The 25166-nt window shown below is 43.9% G+C and overlaps 3 protein-coding genes across 4 annotated transcripts; 2 read left to right on the plus strand and 1 right to left on the minus strand.

The window, feature by feature from the left end:
• Nucleotides 1-365: 365 nt before the first annotated feature.
• On the minus strand, nucleotides 366-1458 carry LOC139458804 (tropomyosin-like). Its single transcript, XM_071240226.1, has one exon. It carries the CDS (start codon nucleotides 1456-1458, stop codon nucleotides 448-450), a length of 1011 nt encoding a protein of 336 aa, XP_071096327.1. The 3' UTR covers nucleotides 366-447.
• A 5825-nt stretch (nucleotides 1459-7283) lies between these two features.
• Nucleotides 7284-14698, plus strand: LOC139459543 (flavin-containing monooxygenase 5-like). Its single transcript, XM_071241077.1, has 5 exons — nucleotides 7284-7541; nucleotides 11394-11759; nucleotides 11975-12529; nucleotides 12765-12930; nucleotides 13778-14698. The coding sequence occupies exons 1-5, from the start codon at nucleotides 7284-7286 to the stop codon at nucleotides 14053-14055; spliced, it is 1623 nt and encodes a 540-aa protein (XP_071097178.1). The 3' UTR covers nucleotides 14056-14698.
• Nucleotides 13869-24948, plus strand: LOC139459544 (flavin-containing monooxygenase 5-like). Of its 2 annotated transcripts, none has more exons than XM_071241079.1 (5): nucleotides 13869-13948; nucleotides 19050-19415; nucleotides 19631-20185; nucleotides 20420-20585; nucleotides 23419-24948. In XM_071241079.1, the coding sequence occupies exons 2-5, from the start codon at nucleotides 19068-19070 to the stop codon at nucleotides 23691-23693; spliced, it is 1344 nt and encodes a 447-aa protein (XP_071097180.1). In that variant the 5' UTR covers nucleotides 13869-13948; nucleotides 19050-19067; the 3' UTR covers nucleotides 23694-24948. The 2 variants fall into 2 exon arrangements, with proteins under 2 accessions (XP_071097180.1, XP_071097179.1); XM_071241078.1 differs by lacking the exon at nucleotides 13869-13948 and adding an exon at nucleotides 15874-16486.
• The last annotated feature ends 218 nt before the right edge of the window (nucleotides 24949-25166 follow it).

Raw genomic sequence — 25166 nt, forward strand, 5'->3', positions numbered from 1 at the left:
ACTAATTTTTAGCAAGAGTGCATCGTTACTTGGTGTACGGTCGAATTACAACGAATGCTGTGTCGTCGTCAAAGCTTTAAAGACGGAAAAGGGGGAGACTTCGAAAGAGGAAAAAGCTTGATATATTTCCACTCTCGATTATTCTCAAGATAAAAAGTAGAGTACAAAATCTATTTATGAATGGGAAATTCGTATTTTGCTTGTCAGAGCAGAATGATTAATGGTCAAGCGGGCAAAAGTATTTTAGGCCCGCCTGGAGACGGGAAACACACAAAACATAACAGACGGCCTATTTGTCAGTGTCCAAACATACATTGAAACTGATCTCCAATGCCAATCATTCTCAAATAAAACCTGATCAAGAATCATTAAGAACTTGATTATCCTCTTCACGTGATGGAGACAACAATCTTAGCAACATTGTCAAGGTATCATTTCTGTTTTCATTCACCAGTCTCCATCGTCATCATCGCAAACGGCCAGAAATTCAGGACGAGAAAGCACCTTCTTCCAGAGATCTGGTTGTGTAATGAACTCCTCAAAACTGTCAAGCAAACTCTTAAGAGGTATCCCGATCTCTGCTATATCATGCATGATGGCTGTGGCATCATTTAGTACCTCTGCTCGTCCCGACACTTTACCCAGACGAGTCATCACCTTCCTCAACGCTGTTAAGGATCGATTTTGCTCGTTAATGTCCTTCCTGTATGTAGAAATATTCTTCTGAGTCAATTTCATTTCTTCTTCCATTTTAATCTTTTCTATTTCACGTCTCATGATATCACCTTGAGCATTTTCACGAGCTTTTGCCATCTCACATACAGTGTCTTCAGCACTGGATAAAGCTGATTTGGCTGAGTCAAGGCGATATTCTGCATTATCAACATGTTGTTTGAGTGTCGTCTCAGAAACTTCCAAGAGTGTGGATCCGACAAAAGGTATCCAACTTGTCGCCTTTCCTACCCCCCGAACTGCTTCTCTAGTTACACTGGCCAGTTCGTACTCCCTTGTTGCCTTTGCGACACTTTTCTTTGATTCCTCCATATCCTTTTGAGCACTTTCAACCTTCTTTCTCAGTTCCTTGAGTGTTTTTGATAATGTCTCCAGTGAATCGTTCAAGCCTGCCAGAGATTTAAGAATTTCTTCGTGTCTCCTCTGCATGTTTGATAGTTCTGCTTCCTCTTCCCGACACTTTTTGGTTTGACGACGGATGTGGTTTTCTAACTCACTTTCAGCCTGTGAGAAAGCTGCACTAGCATTTTCTATGTTTAGTTTGACATTGTAATATCTTAACTGCAGTGCAGCAATTAGTTGGTCAATGAATTGGATACCGGTCTTGTACTGGGTCACCTGTAATCCAGCCATTAGTTTGTCAATGAACTGGAGACCCATCTGGAACTGCGACACGACCACACTGGGCACTTGTCGCTCACATACTCCAAACGATACCATCGCCATCTTCTGAAAAGGAGGAGCTGAATGAATTTTCAGTTGTTGTTCGCCTTCCCCTACATTCGTCCACCCCTCCCCTACATTCGTCCACCCCTCCCCTACATTCGTCCACCCTTCCCCTACATTCATCCACCCTTCCCCTACATTCGTCCACCCTTCCCCTACATTCGTAATTCCCCCCCTACATTCGTCTACCCCTCCCCTACATTCGTCCACCCCTCCCCTACCCATCCCACCAAAACACCCACCACCACACCCACCCACCCACCACCACACCCAAACCCACCACCACACCCACACCATCCTCCACACACCCACACCCACCCACACCCACACACACCCACACCCACACACACCCACACACACCCACACCCACACCCACACCCACACACACACACACGCCCACCCCTCCCCTACATTCGTCCACCCCTCCCCTACCCATCCCACGAACACACACACAACCACCACACACCCACCCACCACCACACCCACACACCCACACACACACACACACCCACACACACCCACCCACACCCACACCCACACCCACACCCACACACACACACACACCCACACACACACACACATCCAAAAAGACACACACATCCAAAAACACACGTCCAAAAAACACACACATCCAAAAACACACACACACCCCACACCTACCACCCACCACCCCACACACACACACCCAGGGTGTGTGTACGTAGAGGCGGGGTATATATATGTAGAGGCAGGATGTGTGTATGCAGAGGCAGGTGTATGTATGTAGAGGTAGGGTGTGTGTATGCAGAGGCAGGGTGTATGTATGCAGATGCAGGGTGTATGTATGTAGAGGCAGGTTCTATGTATGTAGAGGCAGGGTATATGTATGTAGGGACAGGGTATTTGTATGTACATGTGTATGTAGAGGCAGGTTGTGTGCATGTATGTAGAGGCAGGTTGTATGTATGTAGAGGCAGGGTGTATGTATGTAGAGGCATGGTATATGTTTGTAGAGGCAGGGTGTGTGTATGTTGAGGCAGGGTATATGTATGTAGAGGCACGGTATATGTATGTAGGGACAGGGTATATGTATGTAGAGGCAAGGTATATGTATGTAGAGGCAGGGTATATGTATGTAGAGGCAGGGTGTATGTATGTAGAGGCAGGGTGTATGTATGTAGAGGCATGGTGTATGTATGTAGAGGCAGGGTATATGTATGTAGAGGCAGGGTGTATGTATGTAGATGCAGGTTGTATGTATGTAGAGGCAGGGTGTATGTATGTAGAGGCAGGGTATGTGTATGTAGAGGCAGACTGTATGTATGTAGAGGCAGGGTGTGTGCATGTATGTACATGAAGAGGTAGGGTATATGTATGTAGAGGCAGGGTGTATGTATGTAGAGGCAGGGTATATGTATGTAGGGACAGGGTATATGTATGTAGAGGCAGGTTCTATGTATGTAGAGGCAAGGTATATGTATGTAGGGACAGGGTATATGTATGTAGAGGCAGGGTGTATGTATGTAGAGGCAGGATGTATGTATGTAGAGGCAGGGTATATATATGTAGAAGCAGGGTATATATATGTAGAGGCAGGGTGTGTGCATGTATATAAAGGCAGGTTGTATCTATGTAGAGGCAGGTTGTATCTATGCAGAGGCAGGGTAATTATGTATGTATGTAGAGGCAGGGTGTATGTTTGTAGAGGCAGGGTGTGTGTATGTAGAGGCAGGGTATATGTATGTAGAGGCAGGGTGTATGTATGTAGAGGCAGGGTGTATGTATGTAGAGGCAGGGTGTGTGTATGTAGAGGCAGGGTATATGTATGTAGAGGCAGGGTGTATGTATGTAGAGGCAGGGTATATGTATGTAGAGGCAGGGTATGAGTATGTAGAGGCAGGGTGTATGTATGTAGAGGCAGGTCCTATGTATGTAGAGGCAGGATGTGTGTATGTAGAGGCAGGGTAGATGTATGTAGAGGCAGGGTTTATGTATGTAGAGGAAGGGTTTATGTATGTAGAGGCAGGTTCTATGTATGTAGAGGCAGGGTGCATGTATGTAGAGGCAGGTTCTATGTATGTAGAGGCAGGGTGGATTTATGTAGAGGCAGGGTGAGTATGTGGAAGCAGGGTATATGTATGTAGAGGCATGGTGTATTTATGTAGAGGCAGCGTATATGTATGTAGAGGCAGGGTGTGTGTATGTAGAGGCAGGGTATATGTATGTAGAGGCAGGGTATGAGTATGTAGAGGCAGGGTATGAGTATATGGAGGCAGCGTATATGTATGTAGAGACAGGGTATATGTATGTAGAGGCAGGGTATGAGTATGTGGAGGCAGCGTATATGTATGTAGAGGAAGGGTATATGTATGTAGAGGTAGAGGCAGGGTATATGTATGTAGGGGCAGGGTATATGTATGTAGAGGCAGGGTATGAGTATGTGGAGGCAGGGTATATGTATGTAGAGGCAGGTTGTATCTATGTAGAGGCAGGTTGTATCTATGTAGAGGCAGGTTGTATCTATGTAGAGGCAGGTTGTATCTATGTAGAGGCAGGTTGTATCTATGTAGAGGCAGGTTGTATCTACGTAGAGGCAGGGTAATTATGTATGTATGTAGAGGCAGGGTGTATGTATGTAGAGGCAGGGTGTGTGTATGTAGAGGCAGGGTATATGTATGTAGAGGCAGGTTGTATGTATGTAGAGGCAGGGTGTATGTATGTAGAGGCAGGGTGTATGTATGTAGAGGCAGGTCCTATGTATGTAGAGGCAGGATGTGTGTATGTAGAGGCAGGGTAGATGTATGTAGAGGCAGGGTTTATGTATGTAGAGGCAGGGTTTATGTATGTAGAGGCAGGGTATATGTATATAGGGGCAGGGTTTACGCAAATAAAATAACTATTTGGTAGCGAGTGAGTGTACTTACGGTCTGTTGTGAAGCGAGGAACATGAGAAATGTCACGTGAAACACTTTCGAGTATTTTATATAAGACTCCGCTAAGATTTCCTGGAAATCCAGATTTCCAACAAGCGACTGGTTTTCCCACATTCAACAATCCTCAGGGAATGAGCCATCGCCAGAAAACAGCTATTTATAGAAGAGGCCAACAGCCAGGGCTCTCTGTGGCTGCTGGAGTACTCTGTCGCCCAGACCCTTGAGATAAAGGTCAGTAAACCACTTGTGGACCATTAACATTAGGAGATAGCATGTGAATTCAAACTGGGCAGGATTTATCGAGAGTTCTGAACTTACTGCCCTTGAGAAGCAGATTACAAAGAATCATTATGTTTTTTTGAAAATTGGGATAATTACAGTCCGAGTTATGTTCAAATCAAGACGTGTTTAAACATTCCATGCAATAATGTGTAATACGTTATTTAACCCTTTAGACTTCTGCAGCTCTCCCAGTTATCAGTGAAATACAAAACCCCATTGTAAACATGCTTGTGATGCAGAAGGGACACTGACGTGATTATGGTCAGGTTTTGTCGTTTTTATTAATGTATTATTCTCAAACCATAACATTAATTATCACCACAATAACAGGTATTCGGGTGTTTAATTCCATTTTGGAATTTGAACTGACATTTGCTGCAGATTTGGGGCCGAATATCTTTTTGTTTGTTTGTTGTTTCGCCTCTTACTACAATTAGACCAAAGCTCCTTTGTTATAAACGTGGTCTAACCAACGTCATTTTCAGTAAGACCACGGACGGAACTACTTTTTTCCAAGCAAAGTAGCTCCAGTCGTGTCAGGAAATTTCTGACTGGATGCATATTCTACTTCTAGCCATACAGGTATTATTTAAGAGACTACAACTGACCAGAAATAGAATAAGAAAAGAACAAGGTCATAGATAAACTGAATCTCTTTATATTCACTTAAACTTACAGTTGATCTCATTGGGTGACACGGAATAGGCGATCCCTTGAAGTTAATAACCATGTCACGTGATGTTGATGTTGAACTCCACCTTGACAGGTCGAGAGCCTCTGACATCCATCGCCGCATACTTTGCCGTTTCTGTGGATGGCGAAGTTGCAGTACTTGCAATTGTACGCTTGCGCAGACCCTGTACAATCTTGCTTACGTCACCCTCCTGCTAGTCACTCTTGTATGACCTGATGGCAAAACGGACTGGGCATCGCAGTAACGCTATCAACTGCTCCTCAACACCTGACTGGTAGAGGCGTGTAGCGCACAAAGAATGGTTAGTGTAAAAACCTACAAAATAAACAGCTTTTTTTTTAGGTTACTGTCATGTCACTGATCTATTATACTGTAAAATGATTTAAGCAAATCCACAAACATTTGAAAATCTTACATTTTGATCTACGGTTTGGAAACTATTACTGAAACATTATGTACAATGTACTAACCAGGAAATCCAGCAGTGGCACACAATCGTCTCACTGTCTTCGTTAGATTATTTTGACCAATGGGACTGCAGGGGTACCACGTTTCCTGCCGGGGCTTCACTAATGGACGCAAGTAGAAGGCATCTAGGGCGTGCGAAGGTCGTAGACTCAATACACTTGTTAGGGTCAGTACTCCTACATCTTTCAGTCCTCGTTGATTACATTTACTGATGTATTCGGTGTAACGTAAATAATCTCCTTGATCATTCGATCCCAATTCGAACTGGTGGACACTCTACATTCTATGTTCATAGCCCGACCGCAGTGCAAAATTTAATCCAACCAAATACACCATCGTATCCAAGAGTGCTTAAGGGCATGATGATCCGAGAAATCCCTTTTTCCCCACAGAATCTGTTCCTGTTGTACGGTAATGACGCTAGCTTGGCGTGAGCGCAATGCCATTCCCTTACCTGCCCTGTCTCATAGTATTGTCCAATGTAACTCGAACCTCTGTACACACTGTTTCAGAAAGAAACTGGACATCACGATTGTTGTTGTGCATTTGTATGAGTAAAACAAGTTGACGAACAGTCTTTGGTGGATAATCCGTACCATCCTGCTTCCGAACCTCGAGGATAAACCGACACATACAATAATTCAGTTCGTCGTCATTCGAATCCAATAGTTTACCATATCGGTCTCAAAATCACTGATATCACTGTACTGGGGCAAGTAAGTAGATTTCCTTTCTTCGGAACAACTCATGTTGCTGCTTGCAAGGCAAATGGCTTCCCCAATTGACCATGTGGTTTCGAACTGCGCATGTCTTCGCCGAGACACTGCACGTGCATCATGTGATTCCCATGCGCACAGCATGTGCGAGCTTCATAACTCTTCTGCACAGAGACAGTTTCAACTGATGTGTGCGTTTTGCCACAATATAGTTCTCGAGCAAATTAAGAATAAAGCATTAGTTGATTAGTTGACTCAAATTAAGTCAATTTGTTAAATTATTTGAATTATTTGTGTTACTATGAAATCCTATGAGACACAATGAAAGTCCGAAATTGGCTTCACTCTTGTAAATTGTTTGAAGTGTGTGACTATTAAAGCCTATGACTATTTTGACATTGTCATTGGGAGAACTCAACCGTGACATTTGTGATGTTAAGGTATCTGACAAATAAGATGAGCTTTATAGATGACAACTTCACTCCAGTTTGATAACGGTGTAAGAATGAACATAGAAACGTCGCTAGTGGCAGAAGTTGTTATCCATACCGTTGTACGTATTTCTAACCGATTTTCTATAATGTTAATCAAACACTTCAGACGAGACAGACTGCGTTTGGCAGACAGTCGGACATGCACTCTACCGCCAAAATAAACCCCCAGAGTAACTGCCCTTTGTGTGCCAGACTGCACGTAGACACTGTTGACAGATAGTGTGGACAAAGTCCAAACCATACCTTGGTAAGATTCAAAATGGCGAAACGGGTTGCGATCATTGGAGCCGGGTGTAGCGGTCTCACTGCCATTAAATGTTGTGTAGACGAAAAGCTGGAACCGTTTTGTTTTGAGCGAACTGACGAGCTCGGGGGATTATGGAATTTTACGGAAAAAGTCCGCGAGGATCAGGGATGCGTGATGAAGTCGACTGTCATCAACACCAGCAAGGAGATGATGTGTTACAGCGACTTTCCTATACCTAAAGAGTACCCCAATTTCATGCATAACACGCAGGTAAACGTACTTTTTATGTCACATGGGCCGATGTTTGTGTACATGGAATGGGCTCATTCGTGACCAACTCGTGTTATTCCGGGACAAGCCTTGCAGGTTACGAATGGGAATTTCTTCAATCTATGGAGGGGCGGTGGGGTAGCCTTGTGATTAAAGCGTTCACTCGTCACGCTGAAGACCCGGGTTCGATTCCCCACATGGGTACAATGTGTGAAGCTCATTCTGGTGTCCCCAGACGCAATCTTGCTAGAATATTGCTAAAAGCGTCGTGGAACCATACTCACTCACTCAATCTATGGAAATCACTTTGCAATGCTCTATGACTTGATGTGCATTTGACAATATAGCACACCAACACAGTATCTGAAGCCAAGGAACATGTATGGGTGAGGCATAAGTGAGACTTCTTGAGATCTGACATGGAATATATAGAGTAGACAAACTACGTCTTCGTAATGCTCCCACTATACCACAGCACACATCTGCGCCTCTGTGTGTGTGTCCGTGTGTGTGTGTGTGTGTGTGTGGTTCAAAAACAACATACATAAATATTATATACTCAACAACAAAAGTTCCTGTGACACCAATATTTTAGTGTATTTTTCAAACAAGTAAAGTTAGGTTTTCAATATTGTAGTACATGTATGGAATCAAATCACAAAAACGCTACAGAAAAGCATGCATTCCATGCAAAAGTGAACTTTTATGCAAACCCATGCATTTCACTACGCAAGGATGGGTATAAAAACATGCGTTAACGGGATTCCATATGCATTGTTTAGCATCATGCCTTTTTGTGATTGACGATATGGAGATCGACCTTTTAGGGTGACCCAGTCGTCTAAGGCGCCGCGATTCGCTGTGCAGAGTTGAGTCCCTTGTGCACCCTAGAAACCTATTTGGTTCGAATCCCGGTTCTTATATTTCCAGATTTGTCAGCACAATACCCGTGCTCGTGGGTTTCATCGAAGTGGTAAACGTCTGAGACCTGCATCACCTCGGGCTTTCCTCCCACATTAAGCTGACCACCGCGATATGACTGGAATACTGTTAAAAGCGGCGTTAAACCCAACTCACTCACTCACTCACTCACTCACTCACTCACAACGCCAAGCGTTATCTCACTTGATGATGACTCAGCTTATTTTGAGACCCACATAACGATCTATTTATAACGTACCTACATCGCAAACGGGCACGACCTCGAGGCGGCTGACGGGATCTGGTGGACAGGCTCGCTGACATGGCTGATGCATTTTATCATGCATAATCCTGGTACAATAGATTTCAATACAAGATTTATTTCTCACGATCCGCCTGCCCCGTCACCACATTTCGTCTCCGGACAGACTCACTCTCCACTAGACCGCTTTTAATTTTGAAATGCGCAGCTGTGGTGACAATTTTCAAAATTTTATTTCTTACTTAATAAATACATTTTGAAAAGTTTTCTTTGTTGTAGAGAGACACATATAGAACACATTACGGTAAAACGATTTTCAGTAGAAATGAACAAGTGGAGATTGTGAGTTTCAGTGCTAACGGACGGACTGACCCCTGGTGGAGCGACCGACCCCTGGGGACTGACTGTCACCTGGTGAAGGGACTGACCACTGGTGGACGGACTGCCCCTGGCGGACGTACTGACCCCTTGGGACGGGCTGACCACTGGCGGAGGGACTGACCCCTGGCGGAGGGACTGACCATTGACGGACGGACTGACCCCTGGCGGAGGGACTGACCTCTGGCGGACAGACTGACCCCTGGCGGAGGGACTGGTCCCTGGCGGAGGGACTGACCCCTGGCGGAGGGACTGACCACTGGCGGAGGGACTGATCCCAGGTGGAGGGACTGACATCTGGCGGACGGACTGACCCCTGGCGGAGGGACTGACCCGTGGCGGAAGGACTGACCACTGACGGACGGACTGATCACTGGCGGACGTACTGACCCCTTGGGACGGACTGACTTCTGGCGGAGGAACTGACCACTGGCGGACGGACTGACCCCTGGCGGAGGGACCGACCACTGACGGAGGGACTGACCAGTGGCGGAGGGACTGACCACTTACGGACGGACTGACCACTGACGGATGGACTGACCACTGGCGGAGGGACTGACCCCAGGCGGACGGACTGACCACTGACGGACGGGCTGACCCCTGGCGGACGGGTTGACCACTGACGGACGGGCTGACCCCTGGCGGAGGGACTGACCACTGACGAACGGACCGATCACTGGCGGACGGGTTGACCCCTGGCGGACGGACTGACTACTGACGGACGGGCTGACCCCTGGCAGACGGGCTGACCACTGACGGACGGGCTGACCCCTGGCGGACAGACTGAACCCTGGCGGGCGGACTGACCTGGGACACCCATACCATAAGCATTCATTCATGATATCGAAGACGAAGATGTTTATTTTCTCATGAATCACGGTGGTAACATAAATAAATTGACAAGCAGAACATGTCTACACAGTAATGTGACAACAGTGAGTGGAGCAAGCACAGTCCACATTTAACAGAGCTAATCGTAAGAGAAGAGGTTTATAAGAGCATGCCATAAGTGACATAATGTTTTTCGGGACTAACTGAACTTTTATTTCCACTCAGGTGGCTATTAGCGGTATCAGAGGTACACAATCTTTTCAACAAATAGAGTGAGTGAGTGAGTGTGTTGGGTTTAACGCCGCTTTTAACAGTATTCCCGTTATATCACGGCGTGTCAGCTTAATGTAGGAGGAAAGCTCGAAGTGATGCAGGTCTCTGACGTTTACCACTTCGGTGAAACCCACGAGCACGAGTATGGTGCTGACAAACCTAGAAACATAATTGTGGCGAACCGGGATTCGAACCAACAATCATAGGTTTCTGACGTGCCCAGCGGACGCAACTCTGCACAGCGAATCGCTGGAATACTGCTAAATGCGGCGTTAAGCCCAACTCACTCACTCACTCACTCACTCACTCACTCACTCACTACATGTGCACATAGAACTCCGATGACTTCCCGAGTCAAGGGATACGAGAGTTGGAATCTGATTGGTCAGTCGGATGGATGTAAAAGGGACATGACTCGTAATAGGCGTTTGTGGGCACGAAATTCCAGCCTCTTTCGACAAGGGTAGAAACTTGACTTTTAAAGTTAGTTAAATCCTCTGCCCCGGGAAGATGCACAAGTATAAATAGCAGAGGGTGTTCACAACTTTTCGAGTCTGGTACAAAACAATTATTTGACTTGAAAACGCCGGGGGGGGGGGGGGGGGGGGGGGAGGGGGGGGGGGGGGGGGTGTGTGTGTGTGTAAAAGTGGGATTATACGTCGCGTCAAGATTATTTGACTTAGAGACCCACACTCGTGTGTGTGTCTTTCTACCTGTACCATATCTGAGCTCACGCAATGCAATAGGTTTGTGTGTAAAAGAAGTTATCATAAGAATTGCAGTTCATTTTGTAACAAACCAAAACAAAACCTAAAACTCTATTCAGGTGTTCGACGGGACGTCATGACTAGATTATAGCTAAACGCGTCGTAAAACAATAATCACTCACTCACTCATAATCAAGAGTACACGTCTGTCAAGCATCTCCTCACTTGATGATGACTCAGCATATTCTGCGACCTACATAACTATCTACTGATAATGCAGTACAGTAAATGCAGTACTAACAAGACCGGTGGTCCCGCTGACTTGGTTGATGATTCTTACAGTTTCGTATATCGATGCTCATTGTGCTTGATTATTTACAGACCGCCGTCACATTGCCGGAATATTACTGATTGCGGCGTTAAACATCAAACAAAACATACCATATATTTCATATATATTTTCAAGATTTCTGTCTCCAGGTATGGCAGTACTTCAAGATGTACGCAGATGCCTTCAGTCTGAGCAAACACATCCAATACAACAAAGAGATCCTGTCTGTGAAGAAATCACGTGACTACGAGCAGACCGGAAGATGGGATCTGCAGGTCAGAGATCACAAGACCGGAAGTGAGGAGACGCAGGTGTTTGATGCGGTGATGGTGTGCACCGGTCATCACGCCAGCAAGAACATGCCGGACTTTACAGGTCAAGATGACTTCCAGGGGAAGATCCTTCACTCTCAGGACTACAAGGACTGGACCGGGTACACTGGGAAGAGGGTGGTGGTTGTCGGGGTCGGCAACTCAGGCGGGGACGCAGCTGTGGAGCTGAGCAGGGTGGGGCAGGTGAGAGATGACCTGAAAGGCCTAGCCTCTATTTGGCATTATTTTGTAAGATGGGACTTTGTTCATTGCGTGTTATTGTTATCACTGGATTTTTTGGTCCAGATATTTATTCAATATAGTGTTGTCTCCATAATATCAGAAGGTATTGTTAATAAATATTGGATCATACAAATGAGTTTCTACAATGCATGAAGACTAGATTCTTGTTTCTCCAGGTGTTTCTTAGCACGAGGCGAGGTACCTGGGTGATCAACAGAATTGCTGACAATGGTATCCCTGCCGATTTTCAACTAACAACACGTTTTACCAATAAGATTCGACACTCCTTGTCCCAAAAAACACTGAGTGGTATACTTCAGAAACAGCTCAATAAACGTTTCGATCACGAGCTGTACTCCTTGAAGCCGAAACACTCGGTGTTCGCCCAACATCCTACAGTAAACGATGACATGCCCAATAGAATCGCGACTGGCCTTTTGAAGATTAAGGCTGACATTAAGAGGTTTACCAAGACTGGCGTGGAGTTTGTTGACGGGACGGTGGAAGATAACATAGACGTTGTCATACTGGCTACAGGTTATGTATTCGGCTTCCCGTTTATTGACAAGTCTGTGATCGATGTTCAGAAGAATAAGGTCAAGATGTTCAAGTATATGTTTCCACCTGATTTGCCGAAACAGACATTGGTGGTGATTGGTTGTTTTCAACCTCTCGGCGCCATTATGCCTATTGCGGAATTACAGTGTCGCCTAGCAACCAGAGTATTCAATGTAAGCAATTTTCTTTTCTTGGTTATTTGTTGGGAACATTAGAGAGAGACACTCACACACAGAACACACAGAGAGAGAGAGAGAGAGAGAGAGAGAGAGAGAGAGAGAGAGAGAGAGAGAGAGAGAGAGAGAGAGAGAGAGATTCCTTTTACCTCAAAATGGGAACAGAACTTTGAACATCCGTTGTGTGTGTGTATTCCATGGTATTCCATATGTCTTGCTCTCTGTCCTCCAGGGCACCTGCAGTCTCCCGTCAAAGTACGAGATGTGGGCAGACATTGGGAAGAAGGAGGCAGCCATGGCGGCGAGATATGTCGAATCCCAGCGACACACGATCCAGGTTGACTATGTCGACTTCATGGACGAACTGGCGGAACTTGTAGGATGCCGACCAGCTACAGGTGAAGACTAGGTTATCTCCCCTTAAAACGTTAGAATTTATAACACCCAGTTTTGTTTCTTCGCTGATGAACTCCGAGATCAGCAATATTCAAGGGCTTTGAGAGCAACTATAAGTGAGGACTTGGTTATACACCCTTTGAACAACACCTTCCTCAATTGTTATATGTAACTGATTGAGTTAGTAAATGAGTATGTTTTTTGCGCCGCCTGTTGCAATATTCAAGCAATATAAGGGCAGGGGACACCAGAAATCACTTCACATTTTGTACCCATGTGGATAATCGAACCCATGCCTTTGGCGTGCCAAGCGGACGCTTTAACCATGACAATACCCCATCGCCCCTAAAATGTAGGTAATATATTGGGGAGTACTGTTATTTCCCCTTAGTACCATACCTTGCCTTGGTTGTTGTGGAAAGCTAGTTTGGGACCATCTTCCATTGTGCTGTTCCTGACCTTACCTGACCTCACCTGACCTCACCTGACCTTACCTGTCCATTTCGCGCTAATCGCCCATCGTTGATTTACGCGGAGATCAGCAATACCCATGCCTTTAAATTATTGAATCTGATCTGCAAACCGGTGATTGACATCATGAGCATCAATCCACGCAATTGGGAAACGATGACCTCCAGTCATCCAAGTCACCGAGCCTTCCCATCGGGTACATTTAGTCGCCTTATGAAACATATATTGGAAGTTACAGCTGAATTTGCCTAGTAAGAGAGAATACAATTTTAATGATCCATTCCATAACCCTGTGTAGAGACACAAAACGTAAGTTCCTGGTCCGCTTTTTAATCTGACCACTATGAAATAATGTTGCCTCTCTTAATTCTGTTCAAGGTCATCTTCTGTTGACCGATCCGAAACTTGGACTCAAGTGCTACTTCGGACCAACCACCCCCTACCAATACCGCCTGAGGGGGCCGGGCACGTGGTCGGGGGCCCGGGAGGCTATCATGACCCAGACAGATAGAATGGAGTACCCCTTTAATACCAGACCCCTCCCTGAAGGTACAGAGACACAGTCGTCCCACAGACTCCTCACACTGGTGTTGCTGGTGCTGGTCATTGCCGTCCTTTACAAACTGTTTTTTAAAAGCGATGTGACGAGTTTGTAGAGTGCTGTTTACTCGCTGTTGTATCATCTTTTATTCAAATATTTACACTTATGAAATTCAGGATCAGGGAAATCAATACTACCGTTGCCTTTACCCTTGACATGGCCAGTGTCAAATCTTATTTCACCAGGGAAAAGGTCAGAGAAAGGGATCCCTGAACCAACTGGAATTACAGCTGAAATCTTAATCGGTTATAACATGTCTACGCCTCGACTGTGTTTTGTAATTAAAAAATGATGCCGAAATATGTTTTCATATGCGGAATAATATTCATGAACTGCTTCCGGAATCAACCACTTCGAGCGACTACTCAGACTAAAACCTTGTTATGGTTGATACATAATTATACTATGATTTTGCATAATGACCTACAATTGCGTCAGTTTTACTTGTTAAAATGCACGTTCACAATAGCCAGTCAATTCCTGGCTCAGGGTCAATAGCAACAACATGGCGTTATCATTATGTTTAATCAGTAACTCTAGTATAAAGTTGTTTTGTGTTGGGAGGTAATAGAAGGTATGTGCTGTATGTACTGTGATTAAAATGTCTATGTTACGTTGGGACAATACCACAATTTTTATGTCTTAACAGTTGCTTGCAGATATTTCATGTTATATTTTATACGAAAATCTAAAATGGAAATGTACACCAAACAAAACTTTGATATATGTTTCAATTTGTATTTGCTCAGATTTAACCACTTCAATATCAACACGTTCTAGGCATCAGCTAGACACAAGCGTGAGTGAGTGTGTGGGTTTAAACCCGCTATGAACTGTATTATATCACGGAATGTCAACATCAAGTCCAAGTCATGTAGGTCATACGTGTACCACTTTGGTGAAACCAAAGAGCACGGGTATGGTGCTGACATGCTAGAAACATAGGTCTAATTCTGGGATTCGAACCCAAGATCATGTCTTTAAGGCACAGCTTTGCACAACAAATCGCGTCGGTCAGACAACTGGGCCTCGCGTGCGCCTGGTTACATAACAGTGCGTGGTTACATAACTGGTGGTGTGATCCAATGTCTGTCAATATGTTTAGACTGTCGTTTAGAACTGATTTGCAATACCCTCTTTCTATTAAGATGGGGTCAACTGTGTAGTAGGACTGACAAGTTACTATCAGTGTTGTTTATTCCCCTGTTAGACGTACTCACGCTGTTTGGGCGGTGGTGTAGCCTTGCGGTAAAAGCGTTCGCGCGTCATGCCTAAGACCCGGGTTCGATACCCCACATGGGAACAATGTGTGAAGCCCATTTATTGCGTCCCCCGCCGTCATATTGCTGGTATATTGTTAAAAGCGTCGTAAAACCATACTTACTCACTACTCACGCTGTGTGAGTCTGTTTATTGCGTATTTAAATCCTTAATTCTTTAGCTTGGTTGCTTTTGCATGAAGTAAATGTTCAGTAGGTTGATCTTTGTGAATGCGCCTTAATGCAATCGCTTTGTCTATTTATCTTAGTTTATTAGTTAAAACATTTTGACAATTACGAGTCGGTACGATAAATACAGTATTTCATCACTGAAGTACATGACAAAAGACCGGTGAAGATCCGGGATAGAATAGGTCTTCATCAACCCATGCTGGTCGTAAGACGCGACTTTGCTTGTGGTAAGAGGCAACTAACGGGATAGGGTGGTCAGGCTCGCTGACTTTGTTGGTGCATTTCACCGTATACCATTTGCATGGATCGATGCGCATGCTATCAATCACTGCATCGACTGATCCAGACTCGATTATTTACAGACCGCTGTCATATAGCTGGAGTCCTGCGTTAAACAACAAACAAACAAAACGCAAACAAAACATAAAATGTCACCCTAAGACGCAGAAGAAATATTCAAAGTTCGCGCTGTCCAGTGGTCATAGTTAGAACGAGGTTTATATTAACTACGTATCCGCAATGTCCTCAATACGTTAAATACAAGACGCAATATGTATCAACACACAGACAGCTTCAGTGATGAAAATCGGACGTGCACTCTACCGCCAAACTAAGTTGTCATCTCAACAAAGCCCTCAGAGTTATCTGTCCTTGTGTGCTAGATCGCACAGAGGAAACAGGTCATCGATGTCGGTTAAGCTCAACCACTGTTGACAGTGGGTCAGGTGGAATTCCAAGCTGCTTGTCGCACCAGCCATACCCTTTGAACGATTCAAAATGGCGAAGCGGGTGGCGATCATCGGGGCTGGGTGTAGCGGTCTCACTGCCATCAAATGTTGTGTTGACGAAAAGCTGGAGCCGTTTTGTTTTGAGCGAACTGACGAGCTCGGGGGATTATGGAACTTTACGGAAAAAGTCCGCGAGGATCAGGGGTGCGTGATGAAGTCGACTGTCATCAACACCAGCAAGGAGATGATGTGTTACAGCGACTTTCCTATACCTAAAGAGTTCCCCAATTTCATGCACAACACGCAGGTAACCGTAGTTCATGTGGTCAATTAAGTGTTTGTTCACATCGATTGGGGCCCTATAAGGGTTGCATATTTTATTTAAAATGTATTCATGGTAAAATCATCTCTACGACAGGTGACACTGATATTAATGTGAGGAAAACAAAATTAATAAGATAACGAAAGCGCCAATCATCTGTTGGCTTCCTTTGTTAGCTTGTACCCTTTGTTATTTTCCACCTTTTATTATCTTATTAATTTTGTTGTCTTTACATGTACATATATAGACTCTTTGCCTCATGTCATTCATTCATCTGATGAAGGAGTAAGCATATACTCCGAAAACGTTGTGTTCCTCATAATAAAGAAGTGAAGTTGACATCCATATATTCTCTTCCTTGTGTGCTTTACTGTTACCTTTTTATACAAACATGGCTTAGAAGTCAACAAAACAAAATGATGATAATCATTGCGGTATCTGTAGGAATTTTGTTAGAAATAAAAATTTAAAACATTTTTTTTGTGTGTATGGGGTTTTTTTGCAGTGTGGATTGGGGCATATTTTCTATAACAATTTTGATATGTATTAAAAGCAATACAGGCCACCCGAGGTATAGCAAAGGATGGTTCCATATGTATATGTTCACTGCAGCATCAACCAACATTTTTGATTCCCTGTCAGAGCTCCTTTCCCTAAAAGCATACCAGAAACGTATGGTCGAGGGTTCGAGCCTGGTTCATATTGTTTGAGCACAATGCCCGTCCTTTCACCAAAACGGTGAACAGTTAAGACTTGCATCGCTTTCGGCTTTCCTCCCACACCAACCTGACACACCCTGATATCTCTAAAATACTGTTTAATCGGAGATAATCACGATTCGCTCACTAACTCGCTACACTTTTCCTCTGTCACGTCTAGGGGCACGGGTGGCCCAGTCGTCTAAGGCGCCGCGATTAGCTTGGTTCGATGATTGTGGGTTCGAATCCCGGTTCGCCCGAATTATGTTTCTAGGTTTGTCAGCACCATACCCGTGCTCGTGGGTTTCCCCAAAGTAGTAAACGTCTGAGACCTGTATCACTTCGGGCTTTCTTCCCACGTTAAGCTGATACGCCGCGATATAACGGGAATACTGTTAAAACCCAACTCACTCACTCGCTGCCACGTCTTCTGATTAGGCGGGAAATGGGATCAGTAAGGATTAGGATAAGGGCGGAGAGGGAGATTCGGGGGCGCATGATATGTTGTAGTTCTCTTCTGTTCATACTTACAGTAAAAGATATTTACATACATTAAGCAGATGTATGATGTAATCTCTCAGCAGTATGTGAGACACACAAATTCACTAAAACGTTATACTGCATGTAAATGACCATACTGCACCTACCGTAGCTCTCTCTTTTCCAAACTTCTATATGCTATCTAGTGACCATCATGATCAAGATGGTGTATCCCGCCGTGATATTGTTGGCATATTGCTGAACGTAAAACAATGCCTCACTCACTATAAGCATTATCTAACTTTATGACACAGCATTTTTTGCGACCCCAATAACGAGCTACTGATAACGCACTTTAGGACATGCGAACGAGTACGAGGCGACTAACGGGATCGAGTGGTAAGGCTCGCTGTCTTGGTTGATGCATGTCATTGTATCCCAGTTGCGAAGATCGATGCTCATGATGTCAATCACTAACATTGTTTGCTCTGATATATATGACACCAGTCCATTTGAATAAATTTTATAGAATAAAATGGGTTTTTCTCTACCAACCTTCCCAGTATTTCTAAGTGTTGAAGGTCGGGGTTCGATCCCCGGCCTCGTTATACCGAAACACGTTAAAAGATGGCACTTGTTGCTGCCCATCGCTCGTAGATAAAACAAGGACTGGTGGGCTCAGAGTCAGATTAACTGCCTGAGATGGGTATCATGTTAATGTGCGGCATGGTATCTCAGTGGACACGCACTATAAAACCAACGTTTTTACATGTCCGGACCAGTACAAGCAGCCACACACATGTGTGTCTCTCTATTAGAGAAATAATCTTGAACGCGACGAAATCCCTCTGTCAAGAAACGTCTTTTTCAAATCAATTGTTTTGTGCCAGAATCCACCATTTGTGCACATTCCCTGCCATTCATACTTGTATGTCATATACAGGTGAGGTGAAATGGGGTTTAACGTCGCGTCCAAGATTATTGCACGTGTGTGTGTGGCTGCTTGTACTAGTCCGGACTGATGCCTATTTATAGTGCTAGCTCACTGAGATAGCATGCCGCAGTTTAACATGAATACCCTACTCAGACACACACACACACACACACACACACACACACACACAGACGCACGCACGCACGCACGCACGCGCGTGCGCACGACTCTACATATGCGCAATTTTTTTGAACGCTACGTTAAGCCCCACTTGAATCAAGTGGCAAAGTCAGATATAATACAGTGTAATAGGTTTGTGTATAAGAGAAAAGTTATCTGGGAATTGTAGTTCAGTTTGCTACAAACTAAAACAAAACCTACAAAAAAAACGATTCAGGTGACCTCATGACTCTATTGTAAACTTTTCTGACTCCAGGTTTGGCAGTACTTCAAGATGTACGCAGATGCCTTCAACCTGATCAAACACATCCAATACAACAAAGAGATCCTGTCCGTGAAGAAGTCACGTGACTACGAGCAGACCGGAAGATGGGATCTGCAGGTCAGAGATCACAAGACCGGAAGTGAGGAGACGCAGGTGTTTGATGCGGTGATGGTGTGCACCGGTCATCACGCCAGTAAGAACATGCCGGACTTTACAGGTCAAGATGACTTCCAGGGGAAGATCCTTCACTCTCAGGACTACAAGGACTGGACCGGGTACACTGGGAAGAGGGTGATGGTTGTCGGGGTCGGCAACTCAGGCGGGGACGCAGCTGTGGAGCTGAGCAGGGTGGGGCAGGTGAGAGATGACTTGAAAGGTCTAGCCTCTATTTGGCATTATTTTGTAAGATGGGACTTTGTTCATTGCGTGTCATTGTTATCACTGGATTTTTTGGTCCAGATATTTATTCAATATAGTGTTGTCTCCAAAATATCAGAAGGTATTGTTAATAAATATTGAATCATACAAATGAGTTTCTACAATGCATGAAGACCAGATTCTTGTTTCCCCAGGTTTTTCTTAGCACGAGGCGCGGTACCTGGGTGTTCAACAGAATTGCTGACAATGGTATCCCTGCCGATTTCCAAATAGCATCACGTTTTTTAAGAAAGATTCTACACACCTTGCCCCAAGAAACACTGAGTGGTATACTTCAAAAACAACTAAATAAACGTTTCGACCACGAGCTGTACTCCTTGAAGCCGAAACACTCGGTGTTCGCCCAACATCCTACAGTAAACGATGACATGCCCAATAGAATCGCGACTGGCCTTTTGAAGATTAAGGCTGACATTAAGAGGTTTACCAAGACTGGCGTGGAGTTTGTTGACGGGACGGTGGAAGATAATATAGACGTTGTCATACTGGCCACAGGGTATGTATTCGGCTTCCCGTTTATTGACAAGTCTGTGATCGATGTTCAGAAGAATAAGGTCAAGATGTTCAAGTATATGTTTCCACCTGATTTGCCGAAACAGACCTTGGTGGTGATTGGTTGTTTTCAACCCATCGGCGCCATTATGCCTATTGTGGAATTGCAGTGTCGCCTAGCAACCAGAGTATTCAAAGTAAGAAAAAAATGTATTATTGGAAAAATGTTTATATGGGAAAATGCGTCACTCATAAATTATCTGGACAAACCTGATTTTTGTTCCGCATTGTAGTGTTTCATTGTTTAGAAAACTAAGACATTTGTAACATATGTTTGTACCTCAAAATGTATATCCGGGTTTCTTTATGATTGCGTATTCCATGATTGCGTATTCCATGGTATTCCATATGTCCTGTTCTCTGTCCACCAGGGCACGTGCAGTCTCCCGTCAAAGTACGAGATGTGGGCGGACATTGGGAAGAAGGAGGCAGCCATGGCGGCGAAATATGTCGAGTCCCAGCGACACACAATCCAGGTGGACTACATCGACTTCATGGACGAACTGGCGGAACTTGTAGGATGTCGACCAGCTATAGGTGAGGACTGGGTTATCTCCCTTTAGAACCACAATTCAGTTGTTATATATGTAGCTGAGTAAGTATGGTATTTTTACGCCGCATTTAGCAATACTCCAGCAATATCTCGGCAGGGGGCACAAGAAAATTTGCTTCATACATTGTACCTTTGTAAGGAATCAAACCCAAGTCGCCCCCCTCCATTATCTTATAAATAGGTTAGTGATGTTGTTTCTTCTTAGTACCACACCTTACCTGGGATGTAGGGTGAAGTAAGTAGGCGAGTTCAGGAGTAAAGCGCTCGGATCAAAATTAAAATAAAGAGGTATCTACTCTACAGTGGGACTACATACAATTTCAAAACACAGTAGGTTTATCTCCTAATTCTACGGTGAAATTGTTGAATGCTTGATTCTGATTGGTCAAAAAGAGGTTTCCTTTTTGCTACGGACACCGCCTTTAAATATATTAAGCCTTTTTACAAAAGACGTGCGTATGAATACATAGATAGCCTACATATCGATTCATAAAAAAACACCCCAATATGAACTGTAAAACTATCTATATTTCCTCTAATACACGCTGGGTCTCTAATACCAGACAGGTATCTAATACACGCTGAGTCAAGGGCTCTCGCGAAATTAATAGACGGCATAGCGTCAAATAGAGGAAATACGGTGCTCGTGGTTTAATATCGGATGTTTTGGGCGCTCTATCCCGCAACCCTGAGTGTTTCGATGATGACGTTAAAATATTTACGAAGGCATGTCTTTTGCATACAAAAGAAATGTTTATGAAACTATTAGGAAAATGTTCTATGGTGACCAGAATCGGAGCAATTTAAGCAATTTCCTCATTGAAACAACAATTAAATTAAAATAGAACATTATAAAAAATTGTTTGAAAAAACGTTATTCATAGCAACATGTTGTTCACAAACCTTCATGGGATTGAGTGAGTGAGTGAGTATGGTTTTACGCCGCTTTTAGCAATATTCCAGCAATATCACGGCGGGGGACACCAGAAATGGGCTTCACACATTGTACCCATGTCGGGAATCGAACCCGGGTCTTCGGCGTGACAATCGAACGCTTTAACCACTAGGCTACCCGACCGCCCCTCATGGGATTGATATTCGTTGCCACCTCCGTCATGTTCTGGCAGAAGAAGATTTGAAAGTCCATCAGTCTGTCAGAAAACACTCGTCCATTCGAAAAGCCACGAAACCAATGTCCCGACATCATTGAAGTCAAACTTGATAAAATCAATTTCAGAACACGCACAATTCAGAAAACCATACACGAACCACTATTTCTGGGCCACGAATGTCTCATTTTATTTACATTCTGGCTTGGAATCCATGAAATCTTGAAATTGACAGGTCACACCATGCAAATAGGCCCTACCTCGTGTCAAAATGTCCGGCTCGTCTGAAGGCTAAAATGCGTTAATGCTGAACCACATCATAGATCGGGGTTGTCATCTTGCTTCATTTAACTAGTTACAGAGAATATAAACAAGATTGTCAGCCATTGACAGCTGCGAGGTGTGAGGAACCATGATGTAGGTCAAGTTCTGCCACATCCCAGTTCGGGGTGGAGACATGTATTTTGATGTTATTATTGTTTACTGGGGGTAATTGCTAACTAACTAATAACACTTACTCATGTTAAATGTATAATATAATGTTAATTCATTAAGTTTGTTGTAGAAATATATACGTTTAGCATTTTAAGACCCTTTTGTTCAACCTGTCACCCCTACGATGGAAATGGCATGTTCGATTTCCAAGAAATGACCTCTCTCCCATAAAAGACATCGCCAGTGCAGAACGGGGTGGTAGAAATTAACACATTTGTCTTTGGACATAGTTTTGAGTGTGTGTTTTTTTTTGTCAACTTCTTTTTTTTTTAAACTATGAGTTTTAAACACTTATTTTGAACTACTTAAGACTATGCTGTTTTTAAGCTTGAACTTGAGTAATAATTCTTACATATATAACTACCTGTGACCACTTCTCGGAATATTCTAAGATTGCGGACCTGCGTTACTGTGTTGTAACACGTTGCAAGAGAGCACCGTTTTCAAACCGTTGGTGCCGTCATGGTAGAATGGAGATAAACCTATCTACATGTACTCTACAGTGGGACAATATCAAATTTTAAAACGCATAAGGTTTATCTCTTAATTGTGCCCGTGCCGTGTCGTGTCGTGCCGTGCCGTGCCTGACCTGACCTGACCTTAACAATTCATCTCGCGCTAATCGACCATCGCTGGAAGAAATCCACATTTGACACACATTCCTAGGATTCAAATGCCATGAATACGAAGATAAGGAATTATACCAACTAAAACAACTGACAGATTTGATTGTTTTGGATTTTGTTATTGTCGCATCATCATTATTCCTTCTATTTCACAGCAACCTTGAAATAACCGAGTCTGGACCAGACAAACCATAAGGATCGATCCAGACCCGTGAAGATCCATGGTAGAATACGTCTTCAGCAACCCATGCTTGCCGTAAAAGGCGACCATGTTGTGGTAAGAGGCGACTAACGGGATCGGGTGGTCAGGGTCGCTGATTTGATTGATGCATGTCATCGATCTCGCGTCGATCGATGCTCATGATATCAATCACTGGATTGTCTGATGCAGATTTGATTATTTACAAACCGCCGTCATATAGCTGGAATATTGCTGAGTGTGGCGTTAAACAACAAACAATCCGACCACAATGAAATAATGTTTAAATTTACTTTAATGACCTTGAATATGACCTTGTTAGTTGATGAGAGTTTCATTAGAAAGAACACTATCTCGGATTTCCATACATCCATCAATTCTATTCTAGGTCATCTTCTATTGACCGACCCGAAGCTTGGACTCAAGTGCTACTTCGGTCCCGCAACCCCCTACCAATACCGCTTGAGGGGGCCGGGCACGTGGTCGGGGGCCCGGGAGGCCATCATGACCCAGACAGATAGAATGGAGTACCCCTTTAAGACCAGACCTCTCCCTGAAAGTACACAGAAACAGTCGTCCCACAGACTCCTCACACTGGTGTTGCTGGTGCTGGTCATTGCCGTCCTTTACCAACTTTTTAAAAGCGATGTGACGAGTTTGTAGAGTGCTGTTTACTCGCTGTTGTGTAGTCTTACATTCAAATATTTACACTTGGGAAATCAAGATCAGGGAAATATCATTACTACCATTTGTTCGGCCTTTTATACACGAACATCCTGCTGAATTTACCAGTAACTTTTACATTATATTTACACACTTTTGTATGTCGTGTGTGCATTTATTTGCATGTATGTCTTTGTAGCTTGCCCGTCTTTTGGGTAGCTACAAGTTCGGGAATCGGGAATCGTGAGGGTAAAAGCAGTCGTTGGAGAAGAAATCAGTGCCAAAATAAAACTATGAAACTTGTCAAACATTCGATGGGACAGTAAGTAAATGGAGTTCAACCACTGGGGTACCTCATTCTGAATGAGATATCACTCGAATATGTTGACTCCGAAGTGAGTGAGTTTGGTTTAACGCTTCTTTGAACAGTATTCTAGTTATATGACGACGTGTCAGCTTAATGCTGAAGGAAAGTCCCAAGTGATGCAGGTCTCAGACATTTACCACAGTGTTGAAACCCACGACCACGGGTGTCGTGCTGACTGAACGAGAAAATTTTGGGGCGAAACGGGATTCGAACCCACGATCATAGGTTGCTGCCGTGTTCAAGGGACTTAACTCTGCACAGCGCAATCAACAACTTCGAGTGATTTCTCAGACTTGTTGACTTCCCAGATGGTTGATACATTTATTTATTTTTGCATAATGGCCTATAGTTGGGTCAGTTGTACTTGTTAAAATGCACGTTCACAACGGCCAGTGAATTCCTGGCTCAGAATCAATAGCAACAACATGGCGTTATCATTATCTTTACTCAGTAAGACAAAGTTGTTGTGTGTTTCAAGTCAATAGAGGACTAGTGTTGTATGAACTGTGATTCAAATGTCTATGTCACGTTGGGAACAACAACACAATTTTCATATTTTATCCAAGCTGCTTCAGATTTCCATTGTGATATGTTAAAGGGAAATCTGAAAAGGAAATGTACGCCAAACAAAATTTTGATGCATGTTTTAATTCGGGTTTTCTCAAATCGAACAACTACCGATGGGAGTTCAAAGATGGGAGAGGCTGTCAATACAGAAGCTGGTCACACAACAGGTGGCTTGATCCGGTGTCTGTTAATCTGTTTAAAATGTCGCCACAGAAACCTATACCTGTGTAGAATCGAAAAACGCTCTGTACGTGTATTTGGATCGCGTCAGCTGTGTATTAAAACTGACAAATTACTGTCAGTGTTGTTGATTTATGTATATTCGCCTGTTAGTGGAACTCACGCTGTGTGAGTCTGTTTATTGCGTATTTACATCCTTAATTCTTTAGCTTTGTTATTATTGCCTAGTGTTAATAAATCTTTCAGCTACCAGTTGGTTTATCTTTGTCAATGCGCCTTTATGCAATCGGTTGGTCTGTTTATTTAATTTATTTATTTTTCGATTTCATATGAGAGTATTCAATCCCGCACTTGACAAT

The sequence above is a fragment of the Haliotis cracherodii genome, unplaced genomic scaffold (assembly GCF_022045235.1).
Source record: "Haliotis cracherodii isolate W230 unplaced genomic scaffold, xgHalCrac1.p SCAF_13, whole genome shotgun sequence".
Taxonomy (NCBI): domain Eukaryota; kingdom Metazoa; phylum Mollusca; class Gastropoda; order Lepetellida; family Haliotidae; genus Haliotis; species Haliotis cracherodii.